At 48.7% G+C, this 18,918-nt stretch overlaps 1 protein-coding gene across 7 annotated transcripts in view; it reads left to right on the top strand.

The window, feature by feature from the left end:
• Positions 1–18,918, top strand: part of CALN1 (calneuron 1) — a 512,466-nt gene that overhangs the window by 251,443 nt on the left and 242,105 nt on the right. For 6 of the 7 annotated variants that reach the window (XM_032430792.1, XM_032430791.1, XM_032430794.1 and 3 more), the window contains one exon: positions 13,536–13,679. The exons of the other annotated variant lie outside the window; for it this stretch is intronic. In XM_032430792.1, the coding sequence (XP_032286683.1) occupies positions 13,536–13,679 (144 nt within the window). The remainder of the gene's footprint in view (positions 1–13,535; positions 13,680–18,918) is intronic. 7 annotated transcript variants of the gene reach the window in all.

Here is an 18,918-nt window from a genome sequence, read left to right as displayed (position 1 = left end):
CATGGGCAGCTAGGAGTCTTCTGGACCCTGTTTTAGGCATGGGACCTGCCTTGGTCGAAGATGCTGCAAAATTAATGAGTTAGGAGTGGAGAAGTCAAGGTAAACACATGGGACCGTCGCTGACCTCTTATGCTGCTGGGCTCAGCCTGGAAGACTGGTGGATGCCTGTGGCCAGTGGAGGCTGCCTGCTTCTGTGTCCTTCCCAGTCTGTGGCTGAGGTTCTTCCAGATGGGGCGGATGGCAGGGGCAGGCAGCTGGGGGGTTTAGGCCTGCAAGGACTAAAGCTATCATTCCGTGGGTGTCAGGTGTTAAGATTGGTGGGCCCATAGGGTTTACAAAAACAAAGACTTTTCTTTGTTCTTCCAGAAGGTGACATCCCTTGGGGGCTCCAGGAAGGTGGTTGTTGAGTAGACGGTGGTACGGAGGTGGGGAGCATGTGCGGTGTCGCTGGCAGTGAATGGGAGCTAATTGCTCAGTGGAGAAGTGGGAAACAAGACGATCCCACCACCGGAGCCGTGATAGAGGAGGACATCGATTCAGGGGCGACAGAGAGATCCTAGGACAAGCTCAGGAGGCTGCTGGGGGAGAGTCTGATGTGGTGATGCGGTTAGTACCAGCGAGTAATAAGAAGACAGAGGCTGTCCTGGGGAAGCCAAGACAGGCATAGTCCAGGGCTTCCCCAAGTGTGGGTCCTGAACTGTTCCTGCATAGCGAGATCAGTTGAGTGAACTGGGGTGTGCGTCAAAAAGAAGAAAGACATAGAATAGGAAATACCAGAGCGTGTCCCACCTAGAAAAGGGTATGTATCATTTTGGGAAGTGTGTGTTTGAAGAGGTAGAAAATGAGGTTTAGGAGTGCAGACGCTGGGACCGGAAGGTCTGGGTTCCGATCACTGTCCTGACACAACCATGTGGCCTGGGGTGAAGGGTAATGACAGAACCCTCCTCATGAGCTATTGTGAGGAATAAATGAGCTAATATTCCAGGAGTGCTTAGAGCAGCGCCTGGAATAGACCGAGCACATAATCAATGTTAGCCATTACACGGTGGTTGGAACCAGAAGAAATTGCTGATATTTGACCATTTGTTACCTATACAAAAGCAATTTTATATGGTTCAACCTGATATATATACACACACACACCTTCTAAGGGTATGATAGCTGCATTATGCATCTGTCATGATGTGCAGTGCATTTCATACTGTGGGTTGGAATAAAAAGGCTGTGTCTCTTGCTGGCTTCCCCTGGCAAGGGAGAGGATATGAGGCATCAGTTTTCATAACGGAGCGTGAAACTTTTGTAGGGTTTTGCTCTGCAGGTGCCCATGACATGCTCTTTTGCTGTCTTTGTTTGGGTCGCCCTTCCCTTCCTTGTCATCTAAGGATGGATGGGTGTGCTGAGCAACCTAGAGCTCAGTAAACTCCCCTTACTGTAGTGGGTCGCACAGAAGAGCCCACCCCAGATTCAACCCCAGTCCTCCCTCCTGGCTCTTCTTGAGCCCTGCGTGCTGGCTGCACAGAGCCTTTTCCCTCCGCATGAACCAGCAGAATCAAAACAAAGCTGTATCGCCTTTAACAATAATAATCTTTTCCTCATTAAAAAAGAAAAACAATCAGAGCCCCTCGTGTTTTCTTGGGCTTAGATGTTGGTCTTCAATTATAAAGTTATTTTCTGCTTCCAGCCTAGGAGAGATGACAGAGGTCAAGGGGAAAGACTTGGTGTCTAGAATGATAGCCTGCAAGGGTCGGAGAGAGAATCTGACTTCCAGCCACTAAGCCGTCCTCCACGTTCCCTTCCCACTGCGGGTTCCGTGCAGACCCCACCTCTTCCCAGGCGGACGTCCTACTTGCTATTCTACTTTGGTTTCCTGGGACATGGCCCCCAGCCCCTAGAATGGTGCCTGACACACAGTAGGTGCCCAAGAAATATTTGTTGGATTGAGCTGAGCTGAATAATCCGAAGAGAGATTTTCCTTCTCAAGAGAATTCCTAAGACCCCGGGGAGGGGATGGGGTGCGAGCCACTCCTGAGAGGTCGCCTACTTCTCTCCACCCGCTTTGCTTCTGGTTTATTTCTGGAACTTGGATCATGTTCTTTTGGCCTCCACATGGGCGCCAAATCCACAAAATGGTTTTGTTTTCTCAGATGTTAATTATTCTCTGATCTCAGGGTATTAAGGTTTATAGCACAAGGAACAGCATGACTTAATGAAGAATTAATTGTATTGATTATTACCATGTTGTTCACAGATAAATTCCACTCAATTTGCTGCTTGCGATATTGCTTTCGTGCCAAGTGATCCGGTGCCTACTTTCTGTCTTGGGCGGTTTGCCTCTTTCTCGCTGAGAAGGTGCTTGTTGCTGTGTGAGAAATGGCTCCTTTCATGTGGAGGCACCAGACTTGTCCCCGTGAGGCTGTTTGGTCTGCTGGGCCGCGGGAGATGGTCTGTCTCCTCCTGGGACAAACTGCCCAGCATCCTGCCCCAGAAGCAGTCCCAGTCTGGGGTCAGGAGCACAGCTCTCCCCACACTCCCCACTCTTCTCGTGTCAGTGGAGCTCTCTTCCCCTCTGAGCCTCAGCTCTGTTGTGTCAGTGGCCTGTGTGTGTGTGTGTGTGTGTGTGTGTGCGCACACACGTGCGCACACGTGTTCCTGGACCCCTCCTTTGGGCCAGGCCTGTGCTGAGTGTGGGGTTTACTCAAAGTCTGTGACTACCCTGCAGGTCTTTTCAGACGATATCTGAATTGTCTTCCTCCCCTTGAAGCCCCCCTTTACAATCATCTGGATCTTGAACTTCAGGAACAAAAGCCTCTCTAAGTGATAGCTGGATGAAACGTATATCTCATAGGAGATTGGGATTCTGTGCATAAAAATGGCGTGAAATGGAGGATGGGGATAACTGATCCTGCCTCTGGAGAGTGTGATATTGTGATAAAATAGGAAATAGATATTTGAGCTTCTTCCCTGGTTCTTCTTCCCACACCTCTGGAGTGGCTAACCAGATGACTGGTGGCTCGGGTCCTTGGATAGTTGCAGGATGGGGGCTGGTTGCCAGAAAGACCAAGGTGTGATGAGAGGGTCGGAGCTTTTAGCCCCAGCCCCCAACATCCAGGGAGGGGAGAGGGCTGGAGAATTGAGTTCCATTACCAGTGACCAGTGATTGCATCAGCCATGCTCACATTGTGGAATCTCCATGAAAACCCTGAATAACAGGGTTCAGAGAGCTTCCAGGCTGGTGAACACATTGAGGTGCTGGGAGGGTTGTGTGTCCAGAAAGGGTATGGACGCTCCATGCCCACTGGGGCCGCTTCCGTACCTTGTCTTGGGCATCTCTTCCATTCGGCTGTTCCTGAGTTGCATCCCTTATATACAAACCAGGAAGTGTTAGTAAAGAGCTTTCCTGAGTTCTGTGAGCCATTCTAGCAAATGATCAAATTCCAGGTGGGTTTGTGGGAACCCCAGACTTTAGAGCCGCTGGTCAGTCAGAAGTACGGGTGGCCTGACCCGTGGGGTCTGCACTAACTGTGAGTAGTTATTGTCACGGCTGGATGAAATCGTTGGACGCTGGATTGGTATCCAGAGAGTTGGAGAATTAGTTGGCGTGGGACCCCCCCACCCCTGCCAGTTGTGTCAGAAGTGAGTAGAAATGGGTCCTAGTGGGCAACTTGGCAATATGTATGAAGTGCCTTAAAATGTTCCTGCCCTGTGACCCACGAATTCCATTCCTGGAATATCATCTTAAGGAAAGGATCATCAAAACCCATGAAAATTTCCCTACAAAGATTTCCATGGCAGCATTATTTAAAAGTAGAAATGACCCCTGAATGTCCCACACTAGGAGTTTGGGGAACTCAGTTGGGCTGTAGGCATAATATGGGATACTATGTAGCCATCAGAAATGATGTTTTAAAGACTAATAAACAACATGGAAGATCGAAATGGTTGTGTGTTAAATGGAAAAAAAAAATAAAGCTATAGAGAGTGCAGGATCCAAATTTATTTAAGAATATTTGTATGTAAAGAGTTTGGAATAAAATGCCCTAATATATTAAGCATGGTTATTGCTGACTGGTGAATTAGATTATTTTTTTTTCCTTATACATTTTGGGGGCATTTTTCATAAGAAGCATACATTAATGTGTAACCTGGGAAATGTTCCATTTCTGGGCGGGTCCAGCTCTGGTCTTTTGACCCCAGAGGTCAGGTCCAGAACCTCTCAAGACAGAAAACTGCCCTTCCTCTCTCTCTTCACTCAGAATGTCTTTTTGTCTAAAGATCCTCCAGCCATTCTCACCCTCATACATATTCACATCTAATTTTAATGATTTTCCTTTCAGCCCTGCCTAGAACATTCTGTCCAACACGGGGTGCCCCTGGCTGGGATGGGCTTTCCTTGTTAGTGTCTGGTCTAATTTGGTTTGTTCTTGTACTGTTGGGGAATTTTCCATCAGCTTAAGCAACCTGGCATGCCAAAATCCATTCAGCTTTATCTGTGCAAGTATAAAATTTGGGGACAGATAAACTCTGTCCTAGCTCTTAAACCCTTTGAAATGCCCCTAACTTCCTGACTGCCTTGTACCACCCAATTTTAGGAAAGAAATGATTATTTTTTCATGACCTAGGATACTGAGTCTTTGTCTAATTTCACCACTTAGTAAGTCACTGAGATGCTTTTCTTTCTGAATGCTGGCTAGTCAAGGAGTTGGCTTTTCTTTTAAATTCAAGGTGCCATTTGGGTCATGAGGTAATGAAATTGGCCAGGAGCATGGGGAAACCTGAGATACACAGTATGAGCAGCGCATCACTGGCCCACCAGCCTTGAGTGTTGGGCCTTCGATGTTTTTCAACACTGCCTCTTGTCTGCTCCCAGGGTTTACCAGTGACTCAGGGCAAGTCTAGGGCCTCAGTGCTCAACTCCGGATTCTAGCCTTAGATCACAGAGGCAATGATGCTGTCTGGGAGGGATGGTGACCATTGCCAGCCATATCCTTTTGCAGGTGCCGCTAACAGCAGTTGTTGCCTGCAACCAGGAACCTGGACCCAAAGAGTGCATCACTTCTGCCCCCTTGCTCCTGCCATGCCCCTGCTGGAAGGCCCTCTTTGTCGCATTGACTATGATTCTCAGCCTCCTTCCAGGCTCTCCTAAGGCTCACCTTGCTTTGTTCAGGACAAATTATGCTCAGAGGCTGAGATCGCCTTTGCCAATAATTTATTTAATCAGGTTCACTGTGGGAATTATAATTTATAATAATAATATTTCATAAACCAACAAAGCATATGTCTCCTAATGACCCGGTAAAGAAATAACATACTTCAAGCTAGTGATAGATTAATTATGCTATTGTTCAGGCAAAGGGGAGATGAAAGAAATAAAGCCCAAATTTAGTTGGAGGTGTACCTTTCTATGAGTTGGTTCTCAGTAGGGTCCGTCCTTCCAACGAAAAGTTGGGTATCATTCACTGCTGGGGCACATAGCTAGCAGGTGACGGTACCGGTGTTGGCAGCAAGGTAGGCTGCTCTGAAGGTTATTACTCCAGGGGCTGTTACATGGCTTGCCCCACTGCCTACGGGGAGAAACCCCACCAAGGCAGGAACAGAGGTCCCTTCTCTTCTTGAGACTGTGGCACGGTTTAAACACCACCGCTAACCAAGAGTAGCCTGGCCATGGCAGCAGCAAGTGTCTCAAGATCTTTGGAAAGCTATATAGATCAGCAAAGAGCAGCCTCGCCCAGACCAAATACTCTCAAGTAACGGGTCGCACCTCTTGGTCCATCATGTGATGGACGCCATTGCCATTACTATGGTGTCCAGGGCGCAATGGTCCTCTCAGCTTCAGGTGCAAGAGTTGGATAAGAAGGTCCTAATATTCAACTTCAAAACAGTTTCATCAAAACGAGTCATTCAAAACAAATTCAAAGCACAAACAGCTTTGCCCCAAACAAGCTTGCAAGACATGGATTTGAAATCCTAACACGTCAGTAGGCAACACACCTCCTCCCTGTGTATTTCCGGGTGTTTTCTATTTTGGCTTCTCTCTCCTCTCTCCTGTGCATCCTCTTTTTTTCTCAGGTAAACCTTCCGTCCTTTAAGGCTCCTTTGCGAAACACGACTCCACTTAAACAGATAAATGAACAAAGAAATACAGAAATGCCTCCAGGGTTGGGACCCCTCTTAACTGTGACTCTGTTGTGTTCCACTGTAGCGTTCATTACCATCTGAATCTGTGGAAGAAGCCCAATGAACGAGCACTTGTCACACCTCAAACAGCAAATAACCTAGGAGTGAGGCTCCTTTAGCCCTTTGAAGACAGTACCAAGAAAAAAAATCCAGCTTAATAAAGCGCGCTATACAGAGCAGTGCCGAGCCCCACCCTGCCCCATCCGCCTGACTCGTCCCCAGTCAGTGTTACTCGATGCAGAACACTTCTGACCCCGCCTCCTCCCGGCACAAAGGTCCTCCTTGGGGACCCTGAACCCCTCCCTGGCTGTTGGAACCCTCACCCCTGTGTTCCCTAATTATTGAAAACAACTAGTTGTATTTGCGGACTGATTAAGTAGAATTAAATTGGAACTCGTTCACACTAAAACCCGCACTGGGATTGAACCAGCGTTTTATATGCAATTATGGTCATTCTGTTCCCATTTTCCATTCTGGTTGTATACTCAGTATTACTAGTCAGCGATAGCTAGTCCCTTATTTCCAAATGCTCACCAAACCTGGCCGCCCGGGTATCTCTCCTTGCCCTGTACTCCGTGTGGCCGAAACGCCCCTTCCCTTCCCACTCTGAAAACACGTGCTTCCTCCTGAATTCTCTCTCAGTTAATGCCATCAGCCCTCAACCCCATCAGGCCAACTAGAAACCCCAGCATCATCCTCAAAGCCCCCTCTCCTAAACCCCGGACACCTGAGCCCTCCCGGCTGACCACCTAGAAAAGTCCCTCGGACCCTGCTAGCAACTCCACGTTGCCAAGCTCAGGCTTCTCATCTTCTTGTAGACTCTGTGGTGAGGCCTCCCGGTGAGGGCTCTGCTTCTCACCTCTCAGCCACCCGGGTGCCAGATCCCTCAGTTTCAAAAACCAATCTGATCCTGGGGCTCCTGGGTGGCTCAGTTGGTTAAGCATCCAACTCTTGATTTGGGCTCAGGTCATGATCTCAGGGTCTTGGGATCGAGCCCCGCATTGGGCTCTGTGTTCAGCATGGAGTCTCCTTGTCCTTCTCCCTCTGGTGCTCCCCACCACTTGTGTTCTCTCTCTCTCTCTCAAATAAATACATAAAATCTTAAAAAAAAAATCTGATCCTTTCTTTTTTTTTTTTTTTTAATTTATAACCACTGAGGGCTCCGTGGCCTGCAGTAGGAGTTTACAAACTAACTATAAAAGGCCAAAGTGGACTGTTTCAGGCCTTGGGGGCCAAACCATCCCTGTCACAACTTCTCAGTTTTATTTGTGTAGTACCAGAGCACTACCCAGTAGGCAGCAGACATAGACAGCGTGTAAATGATGCGTTCCAGAAACACTTTATTTTCAAAGCAGGTGGCGGGCCAGATTTGGCCATGGGCCATTATTTGCCAACGCGTGGTCTGCAGGGTACCGCTTGGATGGCCCCGGGGCCCTTTGTGATCTTGCCCTCATGAGCTTCTTCCCCTCATCTCTCAATGTCAGAAGATTCTGGTGTGACCCTGTCACAAGAGTTGGCTCTCTCATATGGAAGGATATCCATGGGTTTTCTGTAGGCTTGTAGATTGCTCTTGGCATTCTCTGCTGTGACTATCCCATCACCTCTCTGTCTCTCCAACTAGAATATAAGCTTCTTATAGCTTGGAAAGTTTCTTTTGCTACCTAACTGTTCTAGCACGGCATATGGCACGCAGTAAGTAAATAGCAACTCTTCAGTGAATGAACGGCTGTATTAATCATCTCTAAATATTCATTTGTCTTTCACAGAGCAGATGGAGATTCTTCTAGATCTCTTTTGTCATTGACTCAGTCCCTGTCCTATTAATTCCTCTGAATAAAGACCTTGAGGTTCCTATCTTGTGTTTTCTGGTGCACTTATGTGGGTATTCAATAATTACCTTGCTGAATCGCATGTCTCCAGTTTTGCCATTTCTCAATGATGTGTATCAACAAAACGCATCTTGCTCATTAATAGAGCTATCGCTTCTTGTGCTTAAAGCCCACGTTCTTCCTAAAGACACATTTCCGTGGAGACTAGACAGATTTCGCATCTAACAGGGGTTGAGGTAGGAAAAACTGTTGCTCTTCATTACCGATTCGGAGTTTGCAAATTAGCGCCGTGAATTTCAGCCGATTCTTCAAGGCCAGCGAATTCATTAGCCAATGAATATTGACTCTGGCTGGTGTCTGGTTTTCATCTGATGCACACTTTATTGGGGCGGCCTGCCTGATGAGTCTGTTCTGTATGATGGCCGTGCCTCTGCCGTTGTTCCTGCCCGAATTGGCCATGTCCCTGGGGGGGGGGGGGCGTCATGGAACTGAAGCCTGGTTCTTAGGGGGCACTGGGTTGGGATGCAGGTGGTACGAGTGGCGTCTCTGATGGTTTTAAGAAGACACACTTGCTGGTGTAACGAGAAGTAAATCTCTTGGGCTCTACAGCAGCTTGATTTCTAGTCCAGACCTTGCTTGGCTCCAGAATATCAGGGAGGAGAGGTGCAGATCCCTGTGGGAATGCAGACTTTGTTCTGGGAGTTCCCATATGCAGAGAGCGGCTTCCTTCTGCCAGAAGGTGTGTTGTATGACGCTACCTTTCATAGTCCATAAAATTGTGGTTGGCCGGGCTCTCATCGCCATCACCGTGGCCCCTTCTGGAATCTGCAAAGGCCTCTTGCCAGTGGGCGAATTGCCATGCTGGTGTCTGATATGAGCATGAAACTAACTTAAAGACTGAAAGCACAGCACGCTTATATAACTCTGAAGCACCGGGGACTTCAGCCCGGAGAGGGGATAAATTCCAGCGAAAAGCACACCACATTACGGGGTTGTTCCTGAAGCCTGATCTGTGGTCCTCACTTCCCAAGGATGTGGAGAGTGGCCAGGGCCCCTCCGTGTTGCCAGCAGGCTGCCTGTAGCCATAGGCAGGGGGAGCCGGCCTGCTTCTGTGTCTCTGCTGGTTTTATGGGCATATTTCTCACACCCTGTTCTGCTATTAAAAATAAAAATAAAACGAGGCACACATCACATGTCTCCGGCTGCAAGACCCATTTCCTTCTAATAAGCTTCTCATTTGCCTGGGCTTTCCCTACCCTGGAAAGATTAAATCTCCAGAGGCTCCTATTATGGATTTCTAGTTTTGTACTTTTTTTCCTCCCTCTCTGTTATTTTGAAAGAAAATGAAGTTAGTGAGCTTTGTCTGCACACACACACACACACACACACTCTCTCTCTCTCTCTCTCTCTCTCTCTCTACTTGGGAGCCAGGAGCAGAAATTCTGGGCAAACAGAGAAGTGCAGCTTTGTCCCACTTACCTGGAGGCCACAGAAAACAGAACTCTGAGCTGGTTTGTACCTGTGCTGTGCTGTTTTGGGCTGGAGCAGGGCTGGCCTGCTTACTTACTGCAGACGGCAAACTATGGGGGTGTGAAGCCTCAAGGGATCATGTCCCTTCCCAGCAGGCCAGCTCTGCGGTGGCCTCCGTCTGACTCCTGCAGCCCAAGGGTGAGGTGGCTCTAGGAGTAGCCCGGGCAGTGAGGTGGGGGTCGCGAGGCACACCCATCAGGGCCTTTATTTCTAGGCCAAGTTCACACACATCCTCGATCAGGCCTCTCCAGGGTGTCCCGTGTAAGGATACAGCCTTGTTCATTTGTGAGATCTAGGGCATATGCAGGGGGATCACAGGAATGAGGCCAGACCCTGTCACCCTGTCAACAGAAGGGAATTGCCCTGTCAGAGTGATCGAAACAGCCAGGGAGCTCAGGATTGAGTCAGAGGGACGGCGAGTGCAGATGTGCCTCGGGAAAGGAGGACAAGGGGCCGAGCTCAGCGTGCAGCTGGTCATCCAGGTGGCCCACCTAAGACCCTGGCCTCTTCTTTGACTCCAGGCCAGGCCCCTGTCGTCATCTGACATTTCCTACTATTGCACGGTATATGCCAGCTCTGAAGTAGAGGCCCATTAGAGAGGCTAGAAGGAGAGCCAACCCAACCCATTTTTCAGATGGGGGCCATCGAGGCTGAGGGAGAAGCCTGCCCCGGGTGTAGGGCAGGGCCAGAATGACTTCCTTGTGGGCTGACTCCCACCTCGGGAGACCCTGCATCTGCATCCTTCTGCCCTCGGCATCTGGGCTCAGGCCATGTGAGGCCGTGGTCTCCGCCCCACTGTCCTTGAGTGTTGTGTGCCATGACCTCGCGCTGAGGAGTGACTCTAAGCTCTTTCCGGGCCACCTGGGACTTGGTAGGAAAACATATGTCTGCCTGAGGGCATCTTGGGCATGTTTCATGGGCGAGAAAAGCCTAAAAGTGCAGACAAACCCCTTGATTCAGGATTTGGACCAGACTGAAATTTTTTCTTTATCCTCAATGGAAAAAAGAGGGGTGTTTGAACAGTAGATTAATAGGGTATGAAAGAGAACACAGGCTTCCTGTTCTTCTCTTAAACACTTTAACAATGTCCACAGATCCCCAGAAAAGGTCTGGAAGGACCTTAGGGATCCTCGTGGCCAACCCAGCTCATTTTACACATGAACAATCTGAGGCCTCAGGGTTTGGCTGCGGACCTAATTAGCTAATGTGCCTGGCCAGGAGCCTAGGGTCCCAGCTCACAGGCTGGTCCTCTGTCTGCTGGAGCCCACACTTATTCTCAGAAAGCACTGAACGTGCAGAATTAGTATTGATAGTGAATTTGCTACTAATACACGAGCCCTACCTAGTGAGACCCATCATCCATTGAACAGTGGTCTGTGTAATGCCTCCTTCAAAGTGTCAGTGGGAATACAAAGATGAATTAAGTGTATGAAGAGGGGATTTCTGATACATGTAAGATACATACAAGATACATACAATGATACATACAAGAGATGTATGATTTCTGCACCAACCATCGTGTCTTTAGATGGGATGGGCTGACGTCATGAGAAAGGAACGAACGAACCACTGAACAGGAGCAGAGAGGGAGAGACGCTGGCCATGGTGGGCAAAGACATTTTTGTGGAACCCACAGTTCCTGACTCAGCCTTGAAGGACCGACAGGATTTGGGCAGCTAAAGAGGAAGGCAAGGCATTCCAGGTGGAAATCCTGGGATGGAAGAGGGCAGCAGTCTGAAAATCGGGCCCCAGAGGTATCAGGTCCTCAACCTTGGAACTTGTGAATATTTCCTTGGGAAAAAAAAAAAAAAGGCTTTTGCAGATGTTAAGCTGAGGGTCTTGAGATGGGGAGCTTATCCTGGGTTATCTGGGTGGGTCCTAAATGCCATCACAAGTGTCCTTAGAAGTGGAAGGCAGAGGAAGATCACAGACAGAAGAGGAAAAGGGGGGCGCCTGGGTGGCTCAGTCAGTTAGGCGTCTGCCTGAAGCTCGGGTCCTGATCCCAGGGTCCTGGGATCGAGCCCCGCATCAGGCTCCTTGCTCGGTGGGAAGCCTGCTTCTCTCTCTCCCTCTGCCTGCCACTCCCCCTGCTTGTGCTCTCTCTCTCTCTCTATCAAATAAATAAAATCTTTATTAAAAAAAAAGAGGAAAAGGTGATGTGGCCACAGAGGCAGGGATTGGAGGGACCTGGCCACAAACCAAGGAATGCCGGCAGCCACCCAAAGCTGGAAGAGGCAAGGGACAGATTCTGCCCTAGGAGAGCACAGCCCTGTCCCCACCTTGATTTTGGTCCAGTGATCCTGATTTCGTACCTCGGCTTCCAGATTGTGAGAGAAGAAATTTCTGTTGATGGGCGCCTGGATGGCTCAGTCGGTTACGTGTCTGCCTTGGGCTCAGGTCATGATCTGGGATCGAGCCCCATGTCGGGCTCCCTGCTCCACAGGGGTTCTGCTTCTCCCTCTCCCTCTGCTGCTCCCCCTGCTTGTGCTCTCTCTCTCTCTCCATCAAACAAATAACATCTTAAAAAAAATAAAAGAAATTTCTGTTGTTTTCAGCCGCAATGTTTGTAGTGATTTGTTGCAACAGCCCCGGGGAAATTCGTACAAATGGGAAGGCGCCAGAGCTTGTTTGGGTAAGGGTGTGGTTCCAGGTGTTGCCCAGGAGCATAGTCAGCTATTTCGAGAAGCAGTAGGTAAACGGGTTAGGGCCAGTGTCTTGGCTTAGTTTCAAGAGTTCCTGTCAGTTTCCTCATGGGTCTTTCCTTCCCGACTGGAGTGTAGGGCTCTGGAGGAGAACGGTGGTGCCCATGGGTAACATGTTGTTGGTTCTCTGATGTACTTACTTCCGTGCTCCTTAGGTACGGACAGCCGATTCTTTTTTTTCTTTTTTTCTTTTTTTAAGATTTTATTTATTTGACAGAGGGAACACAAGCAGAGGGAGGGAGAGGGAGAAGCAGGCTTCCTGCTGAGCAAGGAGCCCGATGTGGGGCTTGATCCCAGGACCCTGGGACCATGACCCGGGGCCAAAGGCAGCTGCTTGACCGACTGAGCCACCCAGGCATCCCGGACAGCCAATTCTTGCCGAACAGCGTGATGAATGTTGGCAGCAACCATACCTGCTTGCACTGGGTTTATCGATGAAAAGTCAAAGCTAGCCAAGTCTGGTGCTCAGACACCATTGATGAACCTGTCATTTTCAGACCCTGATCTCGAATTCTCCACGCCATGCCTCGTGGCGGTGTGATGTGTTAATGCTCAGCCAACCCAGGACCGACAGGCCACGGGGGCTCTGGAGGGAGGGGTTCTGGGCCAAATGCAGAACAACTCAGGCTGGGGTCAGAGGATGGGCGATCACCTGCTGAGTGGGATGGCCTTGTTGATATCAGATCCTCTCCTGGCCTGGAGAGAATGTGATTAAAGATGCCTTTTTTGGGCTTTTATGACACTCTTATTGATCTGAGGTTGTTTATAGCCGTAAAATAGCTGTAAATTAGAGGATGAAATAAAAACAGCAGGATAGTAACTCCTGTCTTCCTATGGGGTTAAAAAAAGCCTTCTGCCCAGCTCCACCTGCAGCAGGGGGCTGATACACGAGCCTGCAGAGGGGAATCTTGTTCTTGTTTCTGCAAACGAAGTGCCCGGGTTAAGGGGCAGAGCTGTCCTCAAGGCTGAAACCTAACCTGCTCGTTCCTGCCCAGGAAGTGTCCTCAGCGAACACAGGTCTCCGCTGGGACCACCGTCGAATTATGCGGCGACCGTGGTGTTTTAAGGATGCTTGGGGCTAGTTTTCTTTTTTCCTTTACCCCTTCTCTTCCTTTCCTTGTTTTTCATTCCCCTTTCTTTCTTTTGTCCCTCTTTTGGCCGCTCTTTTATCTGATTAAAGGGTTCTGACATATTAGTATTTGTAAGGCCGTTAGGAGTGTTCAGTAGAGGATCACTGGTAATTTCAATGCAACAGACCAAGCCATGTGACCATCGGACTTTGTTTGCTTTCCCCTTGTAGAGATCCGAGAGGCCTTTCGGGTTCTGGACCGAGATGGGAATGGCTTCATCTCCAAGCAGGAGCTAGGAATGGCCATGCGTTCTTTGGGGTACATGCCGAGTGAGGTGGAGCTGGCCATCATCATGCAGCGCCTGGACATGGACGGTGAGCCCCGGGCGCACAGCGTGTCCCCCAGGATGAGCCCCGGCTCATCAGTGAGACCTTGGCTTTAAAGGGCCTTGCACTTGGGGTCAAAAGGCTTGGGGTCATGTCTTGGTTTACATTTGAGGGCTAGACCAAGATTGTTCCAACAACACTCCGTGCGGTCCCTGGGGCCTGCAAAGGTGGTTCTGGGGCCACCGGAGGGAACAGGGTGAGGGAGGCGGTCTGGCTGCTGGAACAGCCACCAGAGATCTTTCCTCCTCTCCTCCCTCTCTGTTAAATAGCTTTACGGAGATAGAGTGCACATGCCATAAAACTCACCCATTTAAACGGTGTGATTCAATGGCGTTTAGTGGATTCACAGATTGGGGTAACCACACCGTAATCAATTTTAGAGCATTGTCACCACTCCAAAAAGAAACGCGACCTTTCAGCTGCCACCTCGCATCCCTCTATCCCCCAAGCCCTAGGCAACCACTAATCTACTTTCTGTTTCTGTGGATTTGCTCTCTCTGGACATTTCATATAAGATGGAATCCTACAATGTGTGGTCCTTTGTGACTGGCTGTTTTTACTTAGCATAATGTTTGCAAGGTTTATCCACATTATAGCATGTATTTGTACTTTTTTTTTTATGGCCAAATCATATGCCATTGTATGGGTATAATAACAGTTTCTTTTCTCTCTTTTTCACTTACTGGGTTTCTATATACAACCTCACTGGGGAAAAGGGTTTCACGTATTTTAAAAGTTCTAAAAAGTGACACATGACATCTTTAAGGTTCTTTCCTGTTCCAAAACCCTGAGGCTATCCCAAACCAGTTGTGACCCGCCTGACATTTAGATTCTGCCTTGGCTGAAGGTCCAAGAAAAAGCCTTCTTCTTCTTTTTTTTTTTTTCCAACACACACTCACCCCCTCTGAAAAGCAGCTCAATCCCAGGCCTCAGGGGGTCCAGAGTGGTGAGCATTGGGACTCTCAGGTAGAACATGAAGTATACAAGGAAAAAACAGGAAGCAGAACATGGGGTCAGGAAGTCCCTTGGAGGAAAAGACTGTGGTAGGGAGATGTTTGCTTGGCCTGCAGCTGATTGGAAGAACCAGCTCTCTCCTGTTATCTCGCTGGAATTGCTGGAAGGATGATAATAAGGGTGACCATATGGTGAATGAACTCCAGCACCAGCCACCAAGTGCAGCTGTGGACATTTATTTTCTGGTTCAGGAAAGGGATGTTTCATCAGGGGTGTTCAGTGGTATAAGCAGCCCCAGCCTTGTCCTTACAACTCTGATTGATTGTGACTCACCATGTCTTTGCAGGACTGATTTGACCTTGCTTTATATTTAGCTGCTTGCTTTAGATATTTCTGAAAAGCTAGAGCAAAGCGCAAATCATACAGCAAAATCTGTTTTCCACTGACCCCCCATCATCATTTCGGAGATACATTTCCAGAAAAAGTTTCCTCCTTAAAATAATAGAAATCTTAAGCTACACTTCCGTTTTTGGAACGAAGATTCTGTGCTTTTGATTCTCTGCCCACAACTCCTGTAACAAAACCTAGTGGAATAGACTACAAGCAAATGGAATTAGCAACATTTAATAAAAAGGAGCCAGCCCTATTGTGGGTGAGTTACTCCTCTGAAATTGAAGGGTCTTCATCAAAGTCCATCCTACTTCTTTGCTTATTCACTCCTTGGGTCTCAGCTCACAGGGAGTTTTTACATTGTTGCAAATCCTCCCTGAGTCCATGAGGTCTTGGAGGCCCAGGGGATCTTGTGTGTCCCGGGTGTGCAAGGGACCCATCGGGACTTGGGCAGAGTTCCATATGGGATTCAGTTTAAGAGCTTCCAAGTTTTGCCCATTTATTTACAACTTACATACTCAGCTACCAATGCCAAAGGCAGAAATTACCAGAACTTAAAAGGACTAAGCAGTTCTCTTGTAGAGAACTTCTATTCGTTCCTTTAACAAAAGCTCGGGTTTAAAAAAAAAAAAAAAGCTGAGGTCATCAGCTACTTCATGGTGATGAAATCAGGTCAAAACACGTTTCTTTACTTTTGAAGCGCAGCTTCTTTGAGGTTTTGTTTTGTTGCTTACAAAAGATTAAATGCAGCAACATGAAGACAGAGCAGTGATGTACGTAGAAAGAGTTGCTCCAGCAGTTAATATTAATTGCCTAAGTGTTAAAGAACTAAGTGAAAGATGCCCAGTCCGAGGCTGAAATGTGTGTATTTAAGAGTTCTGTGAATGAGGCTGGTAAGTGGGATTTCTGGGGTACTGCATTCTGGATATGGATGGACTGTGTCTCATGTCCTTTGCTTAATGGGCCTTTTGAGCTTCTGTTAAAAAAAAAAATAGGTCCTAATTATATCCTTCCTTTCTAGCTTCTGTAACTGGGGGTTCTCCACAGAGATTTGGCCTTCCTGAATTAAGCTATTCTTTGGCATGAAACTTGTGGAATGGCAGACATTTTTATGGGGACACTGCTCAAAAAATGGGGTGTTTGGGCTGGAGCTTGGGATTCTTAGCCGTAGGCTGATGGTGCCTCCGGGCTCGCAGACCCTGGTGTCCCGGGGACAGCAGGAGATGGAGCAGTGCCTCTGTCCACCCCAGCTGGCTGTGATTAGGAGCAGGTCTGGCCCACACACCGACCTTCTCTTTCTGGGGTCCCTGCCAGTTTGCCCGACGGTGAGGTCATCCCTTTGGCACGAGGGATATAGGCTGAGTTTGTCTGTGCAACTGAAGTTGACACATGAGGCTTTCATTAGGTGGTTCCTTGGGAGTGGGGTGCCTTGCTGCCTAAGCATGTAATAGTAACCTGCCTGGATTAGGGAGCTCGGCGGGATTTCCTGGACACGGAGCCTGCAGGAGCCAGACAGTTCCAGTCTGTGTGTGGAGCTGGTTTTCCAGAGGACACAGTGTGAGGCAGGCTGTAGGGTCTGGGATTGATCTCTTGGCCTGTGGCCAATTTGCCTTAAGTGCTGGAACTCTGTATGCATGTGTGTGTGTGTGTGTGCTCGTGCGTGCACACACACAAACACACGTGCGCTGATGGGCAGATCTGCTCTGAGTTAAATAAACAGAAAACCAGAATTTGTGCCCGATGCCCATTGCTTCCTCTTTGGCCCTTGGCGGCAAAGGTTCTTTCTTGTAACTTTTAACTCAATGGCACACCCCCTGGTGCTCGCGGTTCTTCTCCCCTTTCCAGCCTCTGCAGCTGAGGTGACTTATGCCCTAGCACCAGGAGGGAGCCGGGATTCGCCTTTCCTGGGTGCTTTTTGCTAGGATCTCACCTTCAGCCCAGAATCTGGAAACCCGCAGCCTTCTCCATCAGGCTCGTCAGGAATTGACTTTACTCCAATGCATCGCGGTCCTAGTTAGGTACGATCCTTGGAAGAATGGATAAAATAGCCACCCAAAAAAGTGTCTGCGAAGCTGACATCTTTCAGAGAAGTGGGTTGAGAAAGGCTGCTTGCAAAGGACTGTGGGCTCTGCCACGTCCCGTCCGCTCCCCTCACCTCTGTGTTTCCCACAGCAACCCCGGGGCCCCCCAGTGCTTCCAGCCTCCTTCACTGGGGAATAAGACCTTGGGAACTTCAAGACCCAACAGCTATTTTTGACTGCTTTCCAGCTTTTAATAGTTTCACCAACCACACCACTGTCGCCATCTGGAATGAATGCAGCTAGCTTTGCAAATAGTTTCCCAAAACACTCAAACCAGGAGACATTCTCAGCAGCTCGTGGCTTTTGCGAGGGCCCCAGTGGCAGGTGCTCATGCTGTCCTCTCCCCCTACAAGCGCCCCTCAGGGCTCCCACACTTACCCAGCAGACGTCCCTCATTGAAACAAAGGCAGATCCTGCCTTCTTCCTCTTCAAATTCCTTTCTGCCCCTCAAAGGTGCAGAATCTTGTGAGGTTCTAGCAAATGTGGGGTTTCTAAATGACTTCCTGCCTCTGAACAGGTTCATGGTTTGTTTTCAGGCCACCTCCGTGTCGAGAGTGAGTTGGACTCCGTTTAGTTCGATTTTTAAAAGGATTTATCTGGCGGCCGCTGTGTGTGAACTTGCTCGTTTCCATGTTCGGCAAGATTCACTTTTGGCTCGTTTTGAGACAAGCCACTGAACCGCAAAGAACAAAACTGTGGCCAGAGACACATGGGAGAGTTAGCAATGTCCGGGCTGTCAGCCACCTGTTCATTATAGGGATATCCTTTGCTGATGCATCCCGACTGGGACCTCTCTGTTATCATTCGTGACCTCCTAGAAGACAAAAAGTACCAGCTTAATTCAGAGGAGCTCTCACTTCTGCCCCACATTCGTCCACATCCGGGTCCTGGTTGGGAGGCTCTGGGACAGCCATTGGTCTGTTTTGGGAGCTGGGATGCAGGCTTCTTTCCCGTGTGTGAGGGAAGATGCTTGTCCACAAGCTGCACGAATGGAAACGCCTGGTATGAGGTGCAAGCTGTTGGGGCCATAAGCAGAGGGTCCCAAACCTGGTGCACGTCGGACCACACCCAGGGGGTGTGCTTAAAACAAAAAAACCCAGAGCAGTAGAATCAGAAACCACAGGGTGGGGCCTGGAAGCATGAATCCTGTAACAATCTCATCAAGTTACGGACAGCAGTGTGTCCATTGATGTAACCGGGGGACCTTTGGCTGAAAGAAAAATCTAAAGCTTGAGAGAAGTCTTCAAGCCTGTGGATATTTGTATGAGCAAGAAGGTCTGAGTAAGAAGTAAATGCCTGTAAGGCAGAGAAGGAGCTTTTCCTTTGGGAATTTGATGAAGCAAGAGGACAGTCGGTGGTCATTCAGCCCTGCCTGAAAGCAAAGAGGCCCTCCCAGACAGAGCTCACACCTACATAGATGCCCCAGCTTTCTCCCTCCTCCATCTCTGGGACCTGCAGAATAGGCATCACCTCGGAGTTTGCTCAAAATGCATCACCTCAGAGTTTGGTTAAAATCCACCCCAGACCTGCTGATTCTGAGCCTGCATTTTTTTTTTTTAAGATTTTATTTATTTGTCAGAGAGCGAGAGAGAGAGCACAAGCAGGGGGAGCAGCAGAGGGAGAGAGAGAGAAGCAGACTCCCCACTGAGCAGGGAGCCAGATGCGGGACTTGATCCCAGGACCAAATAAATATGAGCCTGCATTTTTTTTTAATTTTTTTATTGTTATGTTAATCCCCATACATTACATCATTAGTTTTAGATATAGTGTTCCATGATTCATTGTTTGTGCATAACACCCAG

This window comes from Phoca vitulina, unplaced genomic scaffold (genome assembly GCF_004348235.1).
Source record: "Phoca vitulina isolate PV1807 unplaced genomic scaffold, GSC_HSeal_1.0 scaffold45, whole genome shotgun sequence".
NCBI lineage: Eukaryota > Metazoa > Chordata > Mammalia > Carnivora > Phocidae > Phoca > Phoca vitulina.
The sequence above is the reverse complement of the archived record's forward strand: the minus strand, read 5'-3'. Positions and strand labels throughout refer to the sequence as shown.